The sequence below is a fragment of the Triturus cristatus genome, chromosome 1_2 (genome assembly GCF_964204655.1).
Source record: "Triturus cristatus chromosome 1_2, aTriCri1.1, whole genome shotgun sequence".
NCBI classification, from domain to species: domain Eukaryota; kingdom Metazoa; phylum Chordata; class Amphibia; order Caudata; family Salamandridae; genus Triturus; species Triturus cristatus.
In genome coordinates this window covers 693,521,688-693,546,415 of record NC_140580.1, presented here as the reverse complement: position 1 = coordinate 693,546,415, position 24,728 = coordinate 693,521,688, and the positions used below count along the sequence as shown (strand labels likewise).

Genomic DNA, 24,728 nt, shown 5'->3' with positions numbered 1-24,728 from the left:
CAGCCTCTCACCTACAGAAAAAAAAAAAATAAATCGCATGGGCAGGTTGACATTGCAGTAATAGCCGACTTACGACTCTTCTCCTGTAGCCACGAGGCCTATACATGTATAGGACATCAATAGTGACACCACAATTTTATTAATGAGACAGCAACAGAAAGCCTCATTTGGGCACTGGTAAACTCCCTCCCACAACCTGCCTTAAAAAAAAAAAAATGCTGCAGGGATGTTTAATTTCTTGGCAGCCATAATGTACATATATACCTCACAATGACAACCTTGAGACACCCTTTCATGATTGAGATATATGGAAATTCGCTGACTAAACACAAATGTTAAACTTTAAAAACCACTGAAATTCACCAGTTATAGTTCTCAAGTAACTATAACTCGCGCACCAGCCATGCAGTTTTCCCATCAATAACTTCACCGCAAATGTTGCACTGATAGTATCAAGGATATCAAAGAAGATGTCATGAGTGAAGCATTATGTGGGGTAATTAGTGAATGGCGTGCGCGCACACATGTAATAAGTTACCTTAGGGCGCAAGTTATAGTAACTTGAGGCAACTATATCTGGTGATTTCAGTGGTTTTTAGAGTTTAAAACGTTACGTTGTTACTGAACATATCACATAACTATAACATTACTTCATCATTTGTTTTTTTCCAGTGATTTTCTAGTTTCTTTTAAGTAATTTTTAATTATTATACATAAACCCAACACCCCACTGCTCAAGGCCTTTAGTCGTGTGCAGTTTGGGGGGGGGGGTGTGGGGTTGGCCACAGAGCTGTTTTCTAAAATGAAAGGGGAAGGGGCTGCATGGCCCCCACTCCCGAGCCCTGTTAGGCCCTGGGGACCCCATACCCCAGGGCCATTAACAGAAATAAAGGAGAGCTCCCCGAGCCAGTATCAGCTTCAGCGACCCCTATCCCCCAGGGCCCTCATTACTAAAAAGTGGGTGCCTAGCTAAGGCACACACCATATACTTGCTGCCGGCTGTGGGGGGAGGGGGGGGGGGGGGTGGTGTTGAAAAAACAAGCACTTCAAATATGCATCAATTTTTTTTTTTATGCTTGGGGTGGGGGGGGGGGGGGGGGGTAGGGGGGTCAGTGTATCCCTACCATGCTCCTTTACGTTTGTTTTGTATTTTTACTTTTTGATAGGACGCCGGACTGAGTCTTGAGTCCTAAGATGGCTGCTACCACTGCTACACACACATACATATTATCTACTGGCAGTCGCCAGTAGATAGTTATAGTTAGGACCTATTTTCCATAGGAAATCCGCAACATTTTATTGGGATTTTCTTTGGCGCCGATTGACGAATCTTCGCGAAATACTCCAAACCTTTGGCCAGCTCCGCTCCGCTCCTACCCTGAAAGTTATGTGGTGATTCGTCAAGCGGGGGCCGAGAAAAAAAGGTGGGTCCCAAAACGCGTTTTCCCCATGCAATCTCCCATAGGATCTGTTGTCGCAGCTACAGCCCGAACCGCTGAACGGAATGACACCAAATTTGGCAAAGAGGTAGTCCTCAGTTCGGACTCGTGCCTTTTGCATATTTGGTGTGAATCTGTTCAGTAGTTCCTGAGAAAATGAGGGTAAAAAAGTTAGTGATATCTATGGCCGCGGAGGATCCGCGGACCCTACCCGCACCCTCCCCGAACAGAGCGCGCACCCTCCCGATCGCGCGCTGAATGCTAATTGGCTGTCGAGCGTCTCTCTACATTCGAAACCAGGAACTGTTGGCGGCCATTTTCTGGCTCGGTAGAAGCGAGGCTGTAGAAGCAAGGGGAATAAGTGCGTAAAACATATAAAAGGGGTCAGAGTGAGAATACTCTGACCCTCTAGAGGTGCTTAGGGGGTCCCAGAAGGACCCCCCCTTTTTAAAAAAGCGGCAAAATGCGCGCACAGTGCGTGCATCCTATCACGTTGGATGCACGGATTCTCTCGCGGTGGGGTGCGCGGATCCACAGCAATGTTTTTTGAAAAACGACAAGAAATCATTGGTTGTATAACAACTTTCTACACTGAAAGGTAGGGTGTATATTTTTGTTTTTTAAAGGTATGATTGTTATTGGTTAACAAAAACAGATTGTAAGGAACATTATATATGATAAGCTGATATGTTGAAAAGTCAAGCACACTTCCTGTCTTGTGTAGGAACATTGTGTGCTGAACTTGTGACCTGTGAGCTCAGTGCAGTGTTCCATGACCTGTTTCTATGGTAACAGACAGAAGGCAGATTGGGGGAAGGGTTGAAATGTATTTCAGTTGTAAAGGGTTGAAATGTTTAACCAATAGAAATGTGTGTTTGCTTTTGAGTTTATGTGCGAAGGATTGTGATTTGATGTTTACATGTATATGTGTGGAAAATGAAAGGGAAACTTTTCCATTCTTTGCTTTTGCTGAGAGGTGCACAGTGCAGAGATTATGTAAAAGAAAATATGGTGAGTGATTGATATACTCCTTAATGTACAAAAGAACTTGAAAGATGAGTTATTTAATTGTGAGGGGATGTATGTGGACTATTTTGATTTTAATCAGACTAATGTATTTTTCCTGCTAAAGTTTAGGGAGTACTTTTTTTCTCTACAATGTGTGTGCATGTAGAAACCATTCTGTGATTGGCATTTGTGTTTTTCATGTGTTTGTAGAGAGATAACTGTGCAGTTTTTATATTTTGGTAGAATTAGAAACCAGTCATTGTTTATGAATTTGTGAAATGACTTATGTTATGTTTCTATACTAAAATGTAGTACTACTTCTAGATGAAGAAATGTGTTTTCATATAGTGCAAGGGATAGTGTTGTTTGTCTAGAATCACACAGTGAGTCTGTGTGCATTTGGGAACCACTGTGAGAGAAGCATTTGGTAATATTGTGTATTTGCTGACAGATAAGTGTTTTAAAACCAGTCAGGTTGTCAAGTTTTAGTAGCATTAGAAGCCAGTCTTTGCTTATGTGTTGATTAAATGAGTCAGGCATTGACACTAAAGAGCAGTCGTGAAATATGTAGATTGTGTGCAGTTCCGAGGCCCCACAGCTTATCAAAGAAACGGGCATCAACTGAGTTAGGCCAGTAGCAGTTCACCAGGGTAACAGACTGCAAAGCTAGCCTATTCCACATAGGACAGTATCAACCTTTTGGGTCTTCGTTCAAGCCCCCCGTGATGTAGGGTGTGATTTTCCAAATAATAGTGGTGGTGCCTCTGGCATAAATGGAGTAAGGTGCAAAGTTCCTGTGTGTCGAACACTTAGCAGCAAAGTAACAATGTGTAGCAGGGCTCATATGAGTCTCCTGTAACACTGTGGTGTAAAAAGTATCTAAATAGGCAAGGATAGGTCTGCACTTAATGAGGGTCCCCAACACCCCTACATTCCATGTCAGGAAGTTGTAGCTAGGCCAGCCAGGATAGTTAGGGAGATTTTTTTTATCGGTCAGGACAACTAATCAGTATGCAAAGACAGTAAGCCTCGACTAGGCAATCTATCAGCAGAAAAACGAGGCAAACAGATTAATGCATTTGGGCGTCAGTTAAGTGCAAAACAATGACTATAACATTCCCAATTCCCCCCTCACCCACATGGACGGCCCACCCCCGCCAGAGACTGTCAACCCTTCCATCACTAAAACAAAGAAGTTATTAGATAAAAGACATTTCTTCAAATGTTTCCCGTAACACAATAGAAGCGTAAAAAAAGACTTCTACAAAGGATAGAGGGAACAATAAGGATACAGATGATAGTAAGGTCCAACAGGGAAAGAAATGTGGAGCAGGCTAGTTCTCAGAAAAAGGTAAGGGAGTAGAAGAAGAGACAGAACAGTAGGCATTATCTGCAACAGGGGTCTCCTCCTGGGGTGTCACCAGAGAGCTCGGCAGTTCATCCTCAAGTTAACAAGGGTGTCTAGGGTGGCAAATCGAAGGTCCCATGTTGGTTGCGGAGTATGAAAGTATAGCTCTGTAGGAGAACACTGGCAGCAAAGAGCCTGTGTTCCCGTGCGTCAGGAGCACACGTTTTGAGATGAAACAATGGGGTGGATTCGTGAATGTTTTATCATTTAGAAAAAAAGCATATAGGGGCTTCATGGAGGCATGTTAAACAGCCAATTGATCCTAAACAGACCGGAATATCCCATCTCAGCCTGGCTCCGACAGCAGCGAGAGGGCTGGGCCTCGGCAATTCCTCTGTGGTTGGAGGAGATCGGCGCGCATTGAGTTTTAAGAAATCATTGACGTGCTGTGGGTTAGCAAAAGAAATGGTTTACCCTGAGAGGTGAGACGCCGGCACGCCGGATATAACATGGCATACAGACTATTTGCTTGCTGTAGCTTACACTTGACAGGTAGACATTTTTATGAGATCCTTGCACTGCCATGGTAAAATCCGGGTATATAGATATCACAGTTCCTTCAAATGTGAGCGAGCGGTGTTCTCTGACCAATCTTAAAGTGCTGTCACAATAGTTTAGCAGCAGAGCAATAATGGGTCGTGGAGTAGAGCCAGAAGGTGGCTGAGCCGCAAATGATTGGTGCACTTTCTCTCCACCACCAGCTGATTGGAGAAAGATGATTTTTCAAATAATGTCATAAGCAGTCGCTCCACAATCGTTCAGCCTTCCAGTATTGATGGACTGGGGCAGTCCTAGGATGTGTATATTTTGGCGCAATCGCGCTTCTAAGCCTTCATTTCTGGCGGATATGACCTTCAGGATACGTTTCATGTTAAGTAACTGCTCACCTCTGTGCGCAGATGTGTACTCCAGTTCGGAAATCCTGTGCTTTGCCTCCCCAATGCGGCCGTCCTGTATCTTCAGCCTCTGGGTGATGAAGGCCATGTGAGTACACAGAGTCCCTTTTGGTTTGTATGGATAGGAAGCTGTGCCGCATTGTGAGTAACAGATTTCATATCGTCGGTGCTGGATTGAGGGCTCTGCTGTGGGTCCTCTGACAGTGTGCTCGGCGTCGCTGTTTGGAACACGAGTGAACTTGCTTGGCTCTAAGGTCAGTTTTGCCTGCTTGCCCTCTGTCCTGCCCATGTCGTGAGCGAAAGTACTTTGCCACTGCAATGCAGAATATATGGAGGAAGGACAGCAGCAAACTATCTCCGTACTGACTGTCTTTGCTGAGATGACGTACGTAAGGCAGCACCGGTATACCAAGTCTCACCTCTCCTCCCCAAGCACCAGAGGAGGATCACACGGAGCCTAGAAAATTCCCCCCACTTTCTATATAGCCTAGACAAGGAGTCCAACCATAAAAAGGTGCCAGCCAATAGGTGTCAATATGCCTCCAACCAGGTAGGCGTATCACACTCAGGTAATGGGCCCATCCGTGGGCGGGCAGTTCAGGAAATATCCCACCATTAAGGGAGACAAATCAACAAGCCGTTGCAGATCCAAGGCGTCCCCCAGCCGGAACGTCTCAAGCAGCCCAATCCCGATGCGCCAGCCACCAGGAACAACCCACGGCCCAGTGCTGCGCTCAAGAGCAATCGGATCTGGCCTCCCACAGGCTGAATCGTCAGTCGCAAGTGCCGAGGGCACCTCGCCCTTCCGGGATCTCACAAATTAGGAATCTCCCAATTAGATGGGTGCGGGGGGGACGGGGAGTTTGTTGGAAGCCCCACCCACTCTGTAACCAATCCGCAATCACCCGCTCACCTCAGGAAGGCTCGTAGCAGTTCAGCTTGCTGTGCTACGCAACGGCTATTTCGTCAGTCCGGTGACTCGGCGGAAGGCCTCGCTCCGCCATCGCCGCCTTCAATAAAGGTCTATGTTCCTCGTTTGGGGCTCTGAGTGGAGAGGCATCCCTTAGGATATGGTGTCTCGTGTTTCACAGCATTCAGTGGCCCTTTGGAGCAGGATAGTGCCTGATGATGAGCCTGGACTGCAGGAACCTCACTCCAGTGCGGCCATCTTGCTTGCAGGTTCTCTAGCACCCGTCGCTTTCAATAACATACTTATACATAAATCTGTAGCCTTTTTGAGAAAAGAGCCAGAAGAACTAAGCACAAAATGCAGCAAATACACACACAATAAAATGGAAATTTAAGCCACATTTTTTTCATCACATACCACAAACACTACAAAGTGGAGAAAAATAAATAACTTTTGTCTGCATGACATCACTAAACATGATCATCATCCTTCATTTGTTTATAATGAGTTTCAAACAAATGGTTATATCTCACTATAATTTCCTTTTAATCAACTCCAACTTAAGCACCTGTTCCACATTGACATTTTCGTTATGAACTTTCCTACTTAAATTAGTTCATACTTACGAATTGATAGGGTCAAATTTCTCAACTCCATACGTAGGGTGGGTCTCTGCACGTTTGATGACTTTCTGTGTGTCATACAGCAAAAACATTCCAAAAAGTACCAGCCCACCATAAATTGCAATAGAATACATGCCAGCACCAAATGCAGAGGTTGGAGGCAGGAACATGCTCCCTGTGTTTCAAGAAAGACTTATCAATAAATGTTCATCTAACAGACTTTAAATGTGAAGTGAATAACATAGATCAGCAATAACCAAAGAGTACAAACACTGTTACTGTAGTTTTTCTATGTTGTGAGAGTATTTTTGCTCAAAAAGAAACATTAATGAAAACAATTTGATGTAATTAGCCAATATTTTAAAGTGATGTTAACAACTAGAATGCACAGCTTTAACATACTGCAGTTGCATCAAAGCACCATTAGGTAGGTGTACACAACTGTGAAGACACATATGCTTATGACATGTTGGCAGCACACCATTATTCCTGCATTCGACTAGGTTTTCATCATATTCTTTATTCGGCATATGCAGCCATAAAGGTACACATCTATACAGTTCAGTTAAAAACTTAGACAATAAAATCAATAAAATCCTTAAAACCATTTTTAAATCATGACTGAACATTTCTTATATAACAACTTAATCAAAAACCATTACTAGTCGTGGAGCTTCACAGTGTGGCTGGACCCATTGGCTTATACTTCTGGGTTCCAGCAGCACCTAATTTGGGAGGGTCAATAAATTAGAGGGTGGGGCTAAAATATTATACGAATCACGTTAACAACAAGACACAATGCAGTACAGTAAAAACCTAGTAATAGAAGTGAACAACGTTTTTCCCCTTGCTGCAAATTAGAAGCCATTCTTGGTGACCTCTCCAGGGTCTCTAAAGACCTGAAAAAGGCGGTGGAAGTGCCCTCCTACCCTGCAGCTCCTAAAGAAATGAAAAAAGCAGCCAATACGCAGCAGAAGATCTTACATGGGTCAGGCTGCAACAACTGTGGGTGAAATGCATTCTGGGAATGACCTAACAGAAAAGACTGGAAGGGAGCAGGAGGCCCTGATATTTTGGTATGTAATGGGAGAGCAGTTTAAGAGAAGAAAGAATGTATAGCACATATATATATATATATATATATATATATATATATATATATATATATATATATATATATATATATATATATATATATATATATATATATATATTACCTACTGGCGGTCGCCAGTAGGTAGTTATAGTTAGGACCACGTTTCCATAGGAAAACCTCAACATTCTATTTTGAATAACTTTGGCGCCGGTCGACGAATCCTCGCGAATTTCTCAAAATAGGTGGGGCGCTACGCTCCGCTCCTACCCTGAAAGTCTCGGGGGGATCCGTCAAGCGGGGGCTGAGATAAAAGGGGGGTCCCAAAACGCGTTTTTCCCATGCATTTTTCCATAGGACCTTTAGAACGAGCTACAGCCCGAACGGCTGAACAGAATTACTCAAAATTTGGCAGAGAGGTAGTCCCTAGGTCAAGGAAGTGCCTTTTGTAGGTTTGGTGTAAATCTGTTCAGTAGATTCTGAGAAAATAGCCTTTAAATCAATATATATATCTGAGCACGCTTACGGTACGCTTACCGTACGCTTACGGTAAGCGTACGGTGGCGTGCGCGAGCGCGATTCTGATTGGCTCTTAGATCTTAGTAAACATTCGAATCGGCCGAAACCAGGAAGCGGCGGCCGCCATTTTCTGTGTTTCACTCTGAAAAAAAAAGAGTGAAAACAAGAAAAGGGGGCAATGAGGAGAGTTACAGACCCCCTTACATTTGTGAGGGGGTCAAAGAAGGACTGTAAAGTACAAAACAAACATTTATTGATTTTCAAAAAAAAATCACGGGGTACGCGTACGGTAAGCTTACGGTAAGCGTACGGAAGAAACATGGCGTGCGCGAAGGAGATTCTGATTGGCCCATAGATCTTAGTAAACATTCGAATCGGCCGAAACCAGGAAGCGGCGGCCGCCATTTTGTGTGTTTCACTCAGAAAAAAAAACAGAGAAAACAAGGAAAGGGGGCAATGAGGAGAGTTACAGACCCCCTAACATTTGTAAGGGGGTCAAAGAAGGACAGAAAAGTACAAAAAAAACATTTATTGATTTTAAAAAAAATCACGGGGTACGCGTACCGTAAGCTTACGGTAAGCGTACGGTAAAAAAAATAAAAATAAATAAATGAAAAGCAGATTTAAGAGTTTGCTCATCATATGTCCTCCATGTGCGCACGGTGCGCGAAGCGCATCGTGCGTTCATGGCCCATCTAGCGTAATGTGGGCACGCGGTGCGCGAAGCGCACCGCGTGCTCACTGTGCGCGCACGGTGCGCGAAGCGCACCGTGCGCGCATGGAACGAACTGCGTCCACAAATGGCGTAAAGTAACTTAGCATTTAAAAAACCGTACAAATTCACTGAAAAAACCATAGGTTTCACACATGTTATAGTTAGCTGGACATTTTACTGATAAAAAACCAATGAAATTCCCCCGTTATAGTTACTGTAGGCAACTATAACTCACGCGACCGTAATCCTCTGCTGATGACATATGTGTCTTTATGAAATATTTGTAATATATGTATAGCTAAAATTTAATGGAAGAAGACATGGGCAAATAAGTGTCTAAATACAGTATTAGCATCAGCAGAGGATTGCGGTCGCGTGAGTTATAGTTGCCTACAGTAACTATAACGGGGGAATTTCATTGGTTTTTTATCAGTAAAATGTCCAGCTAACTATAACATGTGTGAAACCTATGGTTTTTTCAGTGAATATATATATATATATATGCTATTCTCACACTGGTGGGCATTTCACAATGCTGTTTTGCAGTTTCTCTGTTTTGAGCAGAGAATATAACTGCGATTCCTTCAGTGCAGGATTGGGCGTGGGGGGAGGTGGAGCTATTCTGATAAATAAAAGACTGGGAGACCAGAGCAGAACGCCAAAGGTTTTGTGATATGCTATACACTTTATCAACACATTTCATCTCTGTAGCAGTGCTAATGAGGGGAAAAGAGAATTGCAGCTGCCTGTATCAAGGCTGTCAAAAAACCTGTAGGACCCTTACTATAAAACCCTTCACGCACCCGGACCTGCAGTTTTAGTTAATGGCCAGCCCTTATGAAAGATACCTTTTACCATTTGTGCGTGCTCTGTAGCTCTTCCTGCGTGACATTAATAGAGAAGCTGGGCAGGCGCTTGAGCGTGCAGAGCACAATACTGGTCTGTCAATTACTGTGCTACAAAATGCTTACCCATAAGGTGCTCACCACATAATGTTTGTATTTCAGTTTTTAATGCAGAACATTTGTCAATAATTTAGTTTGCCACAAATACCCAAGCTGGCAACATGGAATGGTTTCCTTGGGCAAGTAGTGACCTGGGATGCAAGCAAGGCGGAACACCAGGTTCACATGGAAAACCAAGCCATCCGGCCGTGAATACCAGCAGGGTTAACTAGCTACCAGTTCAAATGAATAGTAAATCAGCCGCCCTTTGTAATGCAACAAGCAAATGTTTCGGCCATCTTGGAAAGGTGAATAACCTCTAAATGGACATCATTCACAAACCAGCAAGTTACAGCACAGGAAAAGGGGCATGTAGTATTTTGTGAGGGATTCGGGGCACCGATTCACTGAACGTGTCACGTCAGCCTTCGTGATTATAGGAGGCTGGGTCATGCCTCTGGTATTCAACTGACTGCAAATTGCATTTTCTTTTCCAGCTACTCATGAGAGTGAGAGAGAGAGTGAGAGAGAGAGCGCGCGAGAGAGCGCGTGAGAGAGAGAGAGAGACAGAGTGCGAGAGAGAGAGAGCGCGCGAGAGAGAGCGCGCGCGCGCGAGAGAGAGCTGTCCCGTGTTGCATTCACGCAAACAGAAGGCAGTGAAATTAAAGGTCTGCTGCCTGGTGGTTAAATAGCAGTACTACCATAACTAATGAAACCAGTCCAATCCCCCCTTAAAAAAGAAACCCAAAACCAAATGAATATTCTGCCAAAAAAAAGCCCAAACGATGGTGGACATCGATAATTGCACAAAGCCTAAAGAAAAAAACAAAGCAAACACAATAAGATGATTGCAGGAGCGCTGAAATATTTTAGACACCCACCCCAGTCACTATTAGATCTGGGTTGAATCCATCATCGTTCTTTAGCTCACTTTGCCAGCCCTGTTCAGATCCAGCTATATGCAAATCAGTCTGGATCCTGTTCCTCAAAGGAACAGTCCACCCCTCATCAGCCAAGCTAGCTTGAATCCAATGGCAAAGGGAGCACGGGACCCATTCCTTGTGTTTACTTCGTTCGCCCTAAATTAGCAGATTGTGCCTGGACGTGGGTCCCTTGCTCACTTTGCCACTGGATTCAAGCTAGCCTGGCTGATGAGGGGTGTTACCACGAAACCGGTTCCAGAATGCTTGTTTACGGTCCAAGGCAGACCTGGCTTGGCAGTTCGGGCTGGACTGTTCCCATGAGGAACAGGGTCAAGACTGATTTGCATATGGCTGGGTCTAAACTGGGCTGGTGAAATGAGCAGAGAACAATGATAGATTCAACCCAGATCTGTGACTGGGGGTGTGTCTGAAAAGTTTCAGCACGTCTTCCATCAACCAAAGGAGGTGGGAGAGATAAATGCTACAGTTAAATCTAAGCTGCTATGGCACCAAAGCTGAACACACGCAAACAGCAACAGAGCAGGAAAACAAGGGGAAAAAAGGGGGATCCCAAAAGAACAGACAAAGAACCATAGCGTAATGAGACAGTACTTGGACCCTGCTGCGTAGGAGGAACAGAAGAGAAAAAAGAGGGACAAAGAGGAAGGACTGACCACCAGCAAGCAATGATTTTTAAGGGACACTGACGGACAAATGAAAAGCAAAGGCAAGCAATGGGTTGAGTTGTAATGCCACAAAGCATCTACAACAGGCACTAAGCGACAGCACAAGGGCTGTCTATGCTCGACCTAAACCAGCTGAATGCATCACAACACGTGATGCAATCTAGTGCACATGTAACACATGCATCATAACGCGCGGATGATCACACTTCATGACATGCACATAGGTGGTCATCTTGGAAAGAACTGGGAAGTGGCAATAACAGAAAAAGGACAAGGAAATACATTCTTGGAGCAGAGACCTTAACTTGACTTGGAGTCCTTCACATCTGTTAAAACCACTTGTTCAGTGAGCATTCTGCTATTTGTTTGGCCTAGCAGTGTTAATGAGACAGGACATGGTTATCTCATTCTCCTTCTTTGATGCCTTTCAATATAAAGTGAGCATCACTCCGCCAATGGCGTAATGTAAAATTATGGCGGGGCACTGAAATTCCCATAGCTCACAGAAATCGAAAGGCTTTAAACTGAAATGCCCTGCAATAACCCACATACTGTTTACAAGAAATCTTTTACATTCATACACTAAGATTTCACTTTGCAAACCTGGTTGCAAAAAAAAAAACCAAAACACAAAAAAAAACACCATGGTGCATCTTCCAGGTTTCGCTCTTTGGAATAGTTTGCACTTCTGTGGAACGTGATTCTCAGACACACCAGGGCCACCTCTTTAAAGAAACTGAACGCTCATCTCTGACATCTTGAGAGCACTGCTAGTTGAATATCAATGCTAGCTGACTATCAATGCTCTATTTCCCTTCCCCCACATCATCCATTTCATATGGGCTTACAGACTACACCAACCTCATGCATATCTGTATATACTGTAATTATGCCACACTCAAACTATGCCGTGTTATTGTAGTGACAGCCTCTGTCATGCTAGATCTTGTTTCATCGCTATCTTTTTGCATGACAATCCACAAGGACTGTTCACAAGTATTGTATGCTAATATGTACATCATTTATGGTGGAAGGACCAACTCCAAATAAATAAATAAATAAATGAAAACAAAACTAAAACTATGAAGATGCCTTTTTATGACAATTCTAGGTGCTCTGAAACTGTACTAAAAATAAATGCTTGATATCAGTCAGACTAAGATACATTTCTACTTAAGGCTCAGCTGTGCGGCAATCCTGAATGCAAAAAGCATTTGTGAATGAACAAGGTTGTTACAGCTAAAGTCACAATTTTCCCAGCTTTCAGAAAAATACACAGTTGAATAAAAGAAACCGCTCTTTTCACCACAATTCTGGCATTTTTTAAAGAGGTAGCCCATTTTTCCTATTTTTTATGCTTTCAACCTATTTCCAGTTTGTGGTGGAAACCAGGGTGAAACACACGGGTGAATATGGAAAGCTAAACATTTATTAAAAGTAGACAAAATTCCAAATGCAGAAAGATTTTACCCCCAAAAACTGTTGAAATTTTTTTTTTTATTAAATAAGTAGGAACAAATCGCCATTTGTGACAAAGTTTTCATTTGTACCTTCTTGTCATAATTTCTGACTTACAAAAGCAATATACCATTAAGTGAACCGGGCCCTTATGGTTGCAGGGCTATATAGGTTTGCAGGTTCTTCAAGAACCCAAAGAACTCAGAGCCAGCAACTGAACTGCACCTTACAACTGATTTTCATTGTGTATCGTATACACAGCAATTTATATGGCAACATATAAAAAAGTGAAAAACGGGTATCAAAGAAACCTATGTATTCATGAAATAGACATTAGCTACAGAGTTTATGAACAGTGGTTATTTGCACATCTCCGACTTTGTGGGAACCCATACTACCTGGTGGTTCAGAGGGCATTTATTAAAATGTCTTCTTTCTTACACATTGCCTTACATTTGGAAGGCACAAATGTAGGGTAATACAATTGGCAGTAACAAATATTCTACTCCTTCATGTCTCCCGAATAAAATGTACCTCACTTTCGACTAGTGACTGCGACTGGAAAGTGCCCTAAACACAACATGGACACAAAACATTTTATCCACAGAAAACTGACACTCTGTTCCCCAGCCCGACCCCCCCTCCTTCCTACCTGGATAGCAGTGGATTTTGGGCCCTAGGTCAGCCAGCACCTAGGGAAACCGAGCAAGCCTGTACATTTTCCAAAAATTAGAGACAGAGGAATCCAGGGTGGGGTAACATGTGTCGCCTCCCACCAGGATTTTTACCCAGAAACCTTTACAAATCTCAAACTTTGACTAACACACATTTCCCACACATTTCTGCATGGAAAACTTGAGGAATCTGTGGGGAGCCATAAATGTCCTACCACCCAGCATTCCCCCAAGTCTACCGACAAAAATGGTACCTCATTTGTGTGGGTAGTGCAAGTGTCCGCGACAGGAAAGGCCCCAAAACGCAACATGGACATCACACTTTTCCACCAAAAACTGACCCTTCATTTGCAATGCATCGGTGGATTTTGAGCCCTAGAGCACCTGGGACCAAGGTAAACCTAGCAAGACTGTACATTTCTGAAAACTAGACACCTAGGAGAATCCAGTGTGGGGTGGCTCTCTTGGCTCTCTAAGGTTTTCTTAACCAGAAGCCCTTGCAAATCTCAAACTTTGACTTATAAAAACATTTTCCTCACATTTCTGTAATGGAAATTTCTGGAATTTGCAGGGCACCACTAATTTCCTACCACTCACCATTCCTCCAAGGGTCCCAAAAAATGGTATCTCACTCATGTGGGCAGGGCTAGTGCCCACAACAGGAAAGGCCCAAAAAAACAATCTGGAGACATCAACGTTTTCAGTCACAAAAATTATCTGATTTGGCAATAGAGCTAGAGACGGGGATAGACGGTCACCTAGGGAAACCTACCAAACCCAGACATTTTTGAAAACTAGATACCCAGGCAAGTCCAGGGTGGTATGCCCCTCGTGGATCCACAAAGTTTTCTTACCCACAATGCCCTGCAAACCTCAAACGCTGCATCAAATTACACATGTTCCCTGCTTTTCTATGACACAGACCTCTGACTCACCAGGAATCTACAAAAGTCATACCAGCCAGACTTCTCCCACTTGTCCCGATAAAAATGCCACTTGTGTGGCTGGGCAATGTACGCAACACGCACACATCATTCAAACCAAGGTCAATTAAAGTCTTGCGGAACGACTCATTGACCCTGATTTGACTTGTGCCTGTCTGGGCACTAGGCCAAGGAAAATGTGCGATTTTAGTCAACTATTGAGATGAACAAGTTACTTACCTTCGGTAACGATATATCTGTAAGAAACATTAGTAGTGATTCCTTCCTTACCTTAGAATTACCGTCAGACTGGATCCAGAAAGTGTTCGTCAGCAGTACCCCTGCTCGTTGGAAGGCGTCGTCGTGCGGCGTTGGCGGCGCAGAGATGAAGTCACTGGAGCTACATAGACGCACCCACGTGCGTTGACGTCAGTTCTGTACACAACTTTCCACGCCAGGAACGCAGAGCCATGCAAGAAACTGACCAGTGTTGCCATGAAACTAGGGCCCCTGAAAGGGATGACCTTAACCCTAGAAATCAGTACGCAGAACGGGGAGGATGGGTGGGGCGGTAAGGAATCTATCACAACTAATGTTTCTTACAGATATATCGTTACTGAAGGTAAGTAACTTGTGCATCTGAAAGAAACACGTAGTGATAGATTCCTTACCTTAGAATAGATACCCCAGCAATACCAACCCCGGCGGTGGGTCTGCGAACCAAGATCACACCAGAAAGACTTGGAGAACAGAACGGCCAAAGAAGCAGTCTCTCCGGACTTGGCTGTCCAGGCAGTAGTGCTTGGTAAACGTGTGCAACAAGGCCAACGTAGCTGCCTGACAGATGTCATGCAAGGGAACTCCCCGTCCCAAAGCAGTAGTGGCTGCCGTCGCCCTGGTCGATTGGTCGCGCAGCCCCACTGGAGGCTCCTTTTTAATCAAAGAACAACAAGCCTTTATGCACAGAATAACCCACCGAGAGATGGTCCACTTGTGCACGCCCCGACTTTTGTTGGCGCCCACGTTGCCAAAAATAACTGGTCATCCACCCAGGACTGTTGTGTGCGGTTTAGGTAGAATGAGAGCGCACGTTTTGGGTCCAGACGGTGAAGCCTCTCTTCCTCTGGGCAAAGGTGGGCAAAGTGATGGTCTGCCCGATGTGAAAGGCAGTGACAACCTTCAGCAGAAAAGATGGACGAGTCCTTAGAACCACTTTGCCCGGATGGACAGAGAGAAAAGGAGGTTTAGAAGAAAGAGCCTGGAGCTCACTCACTCTTCTGGCAGAGGTGATTGCCACCGGGAAAGCGTTCTTTAAAGTGAGAAGACGAAGAGGACAGTTGTTAAGTGGCTCAAAGGGAGCACATATCAGATATGTCAGAACCAGGTTCAAGTCCCACTGAGGCATTATGAAAGAAACCGGAGGGAAAAGATGAGCAATGCCTTTTAAGAATCTATTTACAACTGGGGACTTGAAATGGGAAGGCAGATCTGGAAGCTGTAAAAAGGCTGAAATGGCCGAGAGATAGCCCTTGATAGTGGAATAGAAGGACCTCTGAAAGAGGGGCAGAAAGGGGATCCACAGCCTTTGCTGTGAACCATGCCACAAACTTATTCCACCTACAGGCGTATACCGTCTTAGTGGAGGGACACCTGGCTGCCAAGATTACATCACAAACTTTGGGAGGCAGGTCAAAAGGCGTCCACTGCCACCGCTCAATCTCCATGCAAGGAGGTGGAGGCTGGACAGGTTTGGGTGGAAGACTGTCCCCTGTTGCTGCGACAGAAGATCCTCCCGTAGAGGCAGTCGGATCGGGGGATCGATAGCCATGTTGAGTAGCTCGGGATACCATACTCTTCGAGCCCAGTCCGGAGCCACAAGAGTAACTTGGGCCCGGTCGTGCTTGATCTTCTTCAGCACTCTGGGTAGAAGTGGTATAGGTGGAAAGGCGTATAGTAGACCGCAACTCCACTCGCGACGAAAAGCGTCGCCTAACGAGTGCCGCCTTGGAAATTCCAACGTGCAGAACTGACGACATTGCGCATTCTCTATGGCGGCGAATAGATCTAACCAAGGCTCTCCCCACTGCTGAAAGAGACCTTGCGCCACGTCCGAGTGCAGACGCCATTCGGGATCCATCATGCACCGGCGGCTGAGTTCGCCCGCCCTGGTGTTCAGAGAACCTGCCAGGTGTTGAAACACCAGGAAAATGCCCTGATGTTCCAACCATGTCCAGAGACGCAGAGCCTCCTGAAGTAGGGTCCACGACCCGACCCCGCCCTGTTTGTTGCAGTAATGGCTGTGGTGTTGTCCGAAAACACCTGCACTACTCTCCCCTTGACAGAGGGAAGGAATGCTGTCAGTGCAAGTCGGATCGCCCGAAGCTCCAGAAGGTTGATATGGAGTCAGGACTCCGCGGGAGACCAGAGTCCTTTGATCTCCGCCCCTCCCATGTGGCCACCCCATCCCAGAAGGGACGCGTCCGTCACCACTATATATTCCGGTTGGGGAAGGGAGAGAGATCGGCCATTGACCCAATCGCGATTCGTGAGCCACCTTTGCAATTGTGCAGTGCCCTCCGCGATCTGGACGTGATCGGACAGGTTGCCCTGCTGCTGTGCCCACTGGAACTTCAGGTCCCACTGCAGAGCCCGCATATGCCATCTGGCGTGATCCACCAACAGGATGTGCAGGAGGCCATCAGGCCCAGTAGCCGGAGGGTCATCCTGACCGAAACCCGGGATAAAGGCTGAAAGATCGGAAATCATAGCCTGAATATTCTGGACTCGCTGCTCGAGAGGAGAAACTCAACTGCGTTGAATTCAGAACCGCTCCGATGAAGAGGAGCTTCTGAGAGGGAATCAGGTGCGACTTCGGCATGTTAATGGAGAACCCCAGAAAATGCAGGCAGTCGGCCGTAGTCTGGAGGTGGGAGCCGCATGCCTAGGGCGAGCCCGCCTTCAACAACCAGTCGTCGAGATAGGGGAAGAGTGGGACCCATGATCTGCGCAGATGATCTTCAACCACCGCCATCACTTTCGTGAACACCCGAGGGGCGCTGGTAAGGCCAAAAGGGAGCACGGTGAACTGAAAGTGCTCGTGGCCAACTGTGAACCACAGGTAACGCTGGTGGGCCAGCAGGACGGGAATATGAAAGTAAGCATCCTGCAAGTCCAATGCTACCATCCAATCTTGCGAGTCTAGGGTAGACAAGACCTGAGCAAGTGTGAGCATCTTTAACTTCTCCTTCCGCAGGAAGCGATTGACGTTCCGAAGGTCCAACAAAGGACGCAGATCCTTGTCCTTCTTGGGGACCAGAAAGTAGTGGGAATACCAACCACAACCTACTTCTGGCCCAGGAACGCGCTCGATGGCCCCCTTGGCCAAGAGGGTCGTGACTTCCTACTGAAGAAGCAGCGAGTCGGCGGTATCAAGCCCACAACGAAGGGTGAACTTTGCTGCGTCTCTTCCAGCTGCTATAGCTTGGGAGAGTACTGTCCGTGCCTCCTCCAGACAGTTGGGCAGCACCTGCGCAACTGTATCCCACAGAGAGTGGGAATAACGGCCCCAGAGGCATGTGGTGTTCGCCGACCGCAGCCCTAAGCTGGCAGATGAAAACAGCTTCTTGCCAAGCTGTTCCAGCTTCTTGGATTCCTTATCCGGAGGTGCGGAAGGGAACGCGCTCTGGGAAGCAGAGGCTTGGACAACCAGGCTCTCGGGAGTGGGGTGTTGGGAGAGAAAGAGGGGGGTCGCCCAGAGCAGGCGGGCCACGTTCCTGTCCACAGGAGCCCCTGTGTTGGTCCTGGACCAAGTGCCCAAAAGGACGTCAGAAAGTGCGTCATTAAAAGGCAGCAAGGGCTCCGAAGAGGTAGCCGCCAGCTGAAGCACTTCTGTCAGGAGGTTAGTCCTGATGGCCACCGTAGGGAGTTCGAGGTGGAGGGCCTTGGCTGCCCTACGTACTACCACTGTGTAACTGGCTCCCTGCTCCGTACCCACGGTAGGAGGAGACAGCATGCCAAGGTCAGGTGAGGTGTCAAGACGACTAGCATCCCCCAAATCCTCTGCCCAGTCCAGATCATAATCACACTGCTGTGTGAGAGGGTCCTCAGACCCCTCCCAGTCCTCCCCTTCCTCCGAAGTCTGCGAAACAGGCTACAAATAAGGAGGACGGACATAGGGGAAAAATGGCCCCATCGGTGTCGGGATCTGCGCCGCAAGGCGCCAATCCGGCACAGTGTCCGGTTCAGGGCTGAAACTGGAGACGACGTCGTCCCGAGGAATGGCAACATCAGAGGTGGTGCCGATCCCGGATCCCAGGGGGTCCTGTGGCATCGGGGCCGGAGCCGCCGGCGATGAAAGGACAGGACCCCCAGTCGGGCCCGCGGGGCGAGACGGCCCAAAGAGTCGGGCCATGGCAGCAAGAAACTTTTGCACCTGAGCAGACGTCGCCGACGGACCTGGAAAAGGTGTGGAGGCCTGCGGTGACGTCGCAGGCTCTGCCGGACCCACGGGGGTGGCACCACCCGCACTCTCAAACGCATGGAGCGACAACGCTTCTTAGACTTCTTTTTGGAATGCTTCAACTTACCTGACCCCGAGTGCGAAGACTTTAATCCAGAGGAACGATGGTTACGGCTCCGCGACCAGTCCCTCGACTTCCCACGGGACCGGGACTTTGAGCGGCGTGGAGCAGACTGCCCGACTTCCAGCAACTTTTGGGACCGCTCCCGCAAAGTCTTCGGCACCATGGCCCGGCAGTTAGGGCACGACTTGGAGTCGTAGTCGCACCCCAGGCAGTAGAGACACACACGGTGCGGGTCCGTCACCGACATCATGCTGTGACAGTCCCCACAGTTCTTAAAGGCGAGCATCTCTACGACACCAGGAGTCAAGCGACTCGAAGAAATCGAGACAAAAGGCCTCGAAAAAACTCAGTCAAAAAGTGACTGGGGGTACTTGCTCGTCCTCGATCTGCGCTTGCTGGCGCGGAACAAGAAAGAACTGACATCAGCGCGTGTGGGTGCGTTTAAGTAGCTCCCGTGACGTCATCTCAACGCCGATGACACCAACAACGCACGCAGAGCCGCACGGCGACGCCTACCGACGCGCAGGGGTACTGCGGACGAAAACTTTCCAGATCCAGTCCGACGCCTGGGGTAATTCGAAGGTAAGGAATCTATCACTACGTGTTTCTTTCAGATTTGCACAGCACTGTGGGTAAGAAGATGTTGCGGGATCCACTATTAAGCACACCACCCTGGACTCCTCTGGGTGTCTAGTTTTTAGAAATGTGTTAGTAGTATTTTGTAAGTGTGGCTTTCGAGACCGGGTACAAACACTGGAGCTACTTCTATTGGCAAATTCTACACATTGCATTTTAGGGCCTTTTGTCTAATGGATGCGAGGCCCAGTGACACAAGTGGGGATTTTTTTTTATTGCGGCAAGTGGGGAAAGGCAGAGTGGTAGGAATTTTGTGGATCCCGGAGGTTTTCCAGAAGTTAATGTCACTAATCTGAGATCTGCAGGGCAGTGTGAGAAAGCAAAGGTCATTGGATCTACACAGGGTGCACCATCTTGGACTGCCCCGGTGTTTAGTTTTTAGAAATGCCTAGCTTTAGTAGGTTTCCCCAGGTGCAAGCTGACCTGAACCCAAAAAGTGCAGCCATTCTGCAGAACAGTTGGACGATATTGGGACTTAGCCTAACTCTGCTACAAATAAGTTAAAAAATAAAGGCATCCAAAAATCACAATTTCCCTTCTAGTCAAAGATTGGGATGCTTTAGCCCCCAGGAAGGCAGAAAGACTTTATTGACCATTCTGGGGTAGGAGTACTGGGCTGATGCTACAGTAGGTCACCCTAGCCTTTTGTTTGCTGTGGTACCATGTTTAAATCCCTGATTTCTAGACGTCTTTCTGTCCCCCAGGAGCAGATTTTGGGTAAACACCCTCAATCCACCCCAGGGGGTGGTAAAATCGATGCACCTGTTCTGGGATGGGAGCGCGGCAGAATGCCTGGATGAGCCACCCCACCCTAGATTTTATTTTTGGGTATATTTGTCCCCTGTTGTCTAATGCCCTTTATTTTAAGCCCCGGAGGAAGATTTAAGGTAAACACCCTCAATCCACCCCAGGGGCATAGAAAGACTGATGCACCTATTCTGGGCGGGATGTGGGGGCGTCTCACCAAGGCATTATGCCATGCCCCTACCCCAGAATTGGTGGATCAGTCTTTCTGCTCCCAAACAACCTCCCCAACCCCCCTGGGTGGATTGATGGGGGATTACCCACTTCCTGTCACAAGGGGACATATAGGCCATTAGACACCAGGGGGGAAAAATCCAAAAAGTAAAAAAAAGGGTGGGAACAGCTCATGCATACATCGCACCATGCACAACAGTTTTTCTGACCCCCTGGGCAGATTGGTGTTTAACAGATTACAACCCCCGTATTTTTTAAATATGGCACAAAGAAAAAAAACTCTGGTGTCTAGTGGCCCACCCCTCTCCTCACCTCCCTCGCCCCAGGAGAAAAGTGGAGTTAAAGATCTGTTATGGGGGCAGATAGCTTGTTGCAGTCATACAGCAGGTGGGGGATAAGAAAGGTGAGTGGACCACCCCCACACCTTGTAGCAATAAAAAAAAAAACTACCCGGTGTCTAGTGACCTTTTTGTCTCCCCGGCGAGGCAGACTGCAGTTAAAGACCTCCTATCAGCACCAGAAAAACAGTTTTGGGTCATTCGAGGGGTGGGGCTAGGCTCAATGTCGAGGTGGGTTACCATCACCCATCCCCCCCACCCCTAAAATAAACCCCTGTCTAGTGGACTTTTTGCCCCCTCCCCCTTCACCCGCCCCAGAACAGATTGGAGGTAACAACCTCCAATCTGCTCCCGGAGCAGAAATACTTTTGGTCCTAGAGGGTGGGGGGGGGGGCTTTGGCCCTTTTAAAAGGGGTACCCCCCCACCAAAATACACTGCCTGGGAGGGCCACCCCACCCATTTGGCCACACAAACAATCCCTGTTTAGATGGCTTTCTGCCCCCCCCCAACCTAAAATCTGCCCGCAGGGAGTACAGCAAGACTTTTGGGGCTGGGGGAGCACCAGCCCATTGTGAGCGGCCAGCTCCCCCCTCAAAAAATATTCCTTGATGTCTAGTGGGTGTTCCCTGCTTTGAGGTCACCCTCCTACTGTGATCCTATCGGCTCATTTCACTTTCATTTTCTCTGAAATTACATCAGCGCCCCATACGTGCAGACCATCATTTCAGGCAACAAAAAACAAGCATTGAAAATGCAATAGGTCTCGCCTTTGATCAAGTTAAAGCCATTTGCTTTGCTATACAATGCCATTAGCAAAGCAAATGGCTTTAACTTAATCAAAGGCGAGACCTATTGCATTTTCAATGCTTGTTTCTCATCTTGTGTCAAAAGTGCTGCACAGTGGTGCAACTGCAATCATATACAAAGAGGCAAGTAATAAGCAAGTTCTAAATTCATAGGAAGGTCATGTTCTTCAGCATCAGCATGTAGACAGGTGACCAGGATCTGGACCTTAAACCTAGTAGACAGCTGGTCCACTATGGGGTAGCCTAGGTATACAAAACACCAGTATATAATGCAACATGCTCTCGGAAGGGGGGGGGGGGGGAACTAAGGAACTATAAATCATTTTTTTAATAATACTTTTCCTGCTGTTACAAGTGAAATTTAATTTAACAATATTCCACGAATTAAGCGCTTTGCAGCCTCTTCACTGGGATAAAGTTGTATTAAAAGTTTACAATACTATGTACCAGCCCTTGACACGTTACCTGTGTTAGACAGAGGCGTCAACAAACACAAACTACAGTAAGAACATCACACCAACTCTATTATTCATAAACAGTAAGAGGAAAAACGCCATAAGTGCTCAGATCGTCATGGGGAGCCCACGAGTCACAGGCCGGATTCTTAACAAGGCCAGTACAGTCTTTCATCCTTCAGAGGTTGTTGAAATAAGTGCATGAATTGTGTAGTAAAAGCCTTTGCTTCATAATGTATGCACCAGGTAAAGGGCAGGACACACTAGGGTGTTGGGGTAACTGTGGCCTCCTTACCCCGATCGAGAATTACACCACTTTGCAATAAGTCATGGTTTTTAGCCACCCATTCAATACCATTCATCCGAGATATATTAACACCTTGACTTCAATGAGGACATAAGACACCTTCTCTGTTAATGTACCTGCTGTAGTACCAGCATGCATCTAGCTGCCAAGGTTTCAGATTTACCATGTGTGACATTTTCATAATTTCTGTGTAATTATGAGTTACACTTCAACAACTATGAGTGATGTTTTCTCATGAGAAAAATCAAGCAATGAAGACGCGAGAAACATATAAATTTAAAAAAATACACCAATTCATTTCTTGGCAGGACACAATAAAATAGTATAACTTACCGACAGAGAGAAAATGGTACTGTAAATAACTGGATGGAAATGAACACTGTACCCCTCACGCACATAATCTGTTCACCCCAGAAACAAGCAATGGCAAAGGCACAAGAGTTGCCTAATTATTTCACGTGCAAGGGTTCTTTCTAGTAATATCTTATGTTGTGTGAAATACACAGAAGCGCAACCAGAAAACATACGTGCATGCAGCCATACAGACAAAGACCATACCAAGAGGCACGTAAACAGGTGGGCAATGGATTCCTGGGAGTGTCTAGATGATGGCTGTATTGGGTGATTAATGCATAGCAGTGGCTAAATGTGTGTGAATGCACATCACTGGATTGAAAGAATGAGTGCTGCCTATAAGGAAACAGACTATATATTAGCATTAGCAACGTAACTAGCGTAGGAGATTATATCTGTCACTCAGGCACTTACTCTTTGCGAAGTGAGCTGGCGGGTGGCAATTGGCAGGACGTGACTGCAAAGACTTGTGGACTCCCGCGACCACGCCGCATGATTCTGGCTGAGCTACATGCGTTCTGTGCTGCTGAGGAACACTCCGGCGGCCGCCTGTTCATCCACAGATTCACACTGCCATCAGCGTTGGTGTGGTCAGGTCCAGTCGCGGGATTATTTACTGCAGTGCGAGCACCTCCACTGCCACTACCAACACTAGTCTGAGCAGGTTCAAGTCAGGAAGGGTCGGGTCCGGTCGCGGGACGGATCTCCCAAGTAACCGCTGCAATGTGAGAGGCGGCGAGCTGTGCTGCCATTGCCACCAGCAGTCAAACGTTTATTCTATCATGAACTGATCTTATTAAAGTGTGTTTCACAGGTCCTAACCTCACCGGGTTCTATCTGTAATGGCATGGACACCTGATGTTAGTAAATGTAATGCCGTTGGGGCGCCGCGGTGTGTTACACTGTAGCAAGCTCAAAGGCCAGGAGCGGCCTGCTGGGGTCTTCCACAGCCATGGCCGATCTTTAGATCACTAGTGCCAGTACTCGACGCCGGCGCATCTTCAAAGTCCCCTTTGGTTAAGTCCCAGAGGTTTTCCAATCTCTTGCTTTGGGGCAGGCAGTGAGGGCTGTGACGCAATATCGGCCCATTGTGAAAATAAACAAGGTCAGATGCCACGAGGTCCCCCTGCCCAGACTCTACTACCACACACACGGCCCTATCACCCGTGCGCAACTGCACATCTTGTCCCAAGAGTGCCATGGCTGGGCACAGGGTGGGGGCACCACCGTGCCACGAGCCTAGTCACCCCCATATCTCTCTGCACTCGAGGTCCACTACAACTTTATTTTACACAAATGGCTGCAAGATATTTCCAGCTTATCAGCTCCAGGGCAGATACGAGGAATGCGCCGGGATGTTGTGAGTAATGGCGCCTCCTGGAGGCTGCACTGTCCGCTGCCACCTCCCACAGACTGCAGGTTTAAGCCCCCCCCCCCCCCCCCAGAGTGGGGGTCGGGGGGCGCCCCCCCCCCCGGAGTGGCATGGGGGTGTCCAAGTTGTCCCGGAGCAGGCACTGATCTCAGGCCGAAAACGATGAGCAGCGGAGGGAATACAGATACATGAAATGCATTAACAATCATTTTGAACTCTTTGGACGAAATGAACTCGCACATTTTTTCAAAAGTCAACCTCCTCCACAGCATATTCAGATAGCAATCGCTGGCAAGCCTGGTCCTGCTTAGAGATTATCCCTGGGCGCGTTTTCAGCAGCAGTTCAGTAAACTCGTGGCGACCCATCGCTGTGTTTGTCTTTCTGCTGTGTTTAGGGAGGGCCTCCTCTCTAAATCTGCGCTGATGAATACCCTTTCATACAAAGCGGTTACACTACTAGTGCCTAATCAGCCCCAGTTCCCAAGCGCCGCGCCCTCTGGAGCTGAAAATCTTCGACTCTACCGCAATTAGGGCCTTTAAAGCTCGACCTGTTCTCGCCTCTGGCAGTAACGCCAGCTCTTAAAGTGGGCCGGGGCTGTTTTTAGATAATAAAAGAGGCTTACATAACCACAAATGTGTTAGCGCTCTGAAGTAACTAAAAGCAAGACACGCAGAGCTT

General features: G+C 46.9%; 1 protein-coding gene across 1 annotated transcript in view; it reads right to left on the bottom strand.

Annotated features, from left to right (window-relative positions):
* GHITM (growth hormone inducible transmembrane protein) overlaps window positions 1-24,728 on the bottom strand; it is a 114,798-nt gene that overhangs the window by 5,748 nt on the left and 84,322 nt on the right. The window contains exon 8 of the mRNA XM_085608550.1: window positions 6,288-6,459. Within this exon, the coding sequence (XP_085464676.1) occupies window positions 6,288-6,459 (172 nt within the window). The remainder of the gene's footprint in view (window positions 1-6,287; window positions 6,460-24,728) is intronic.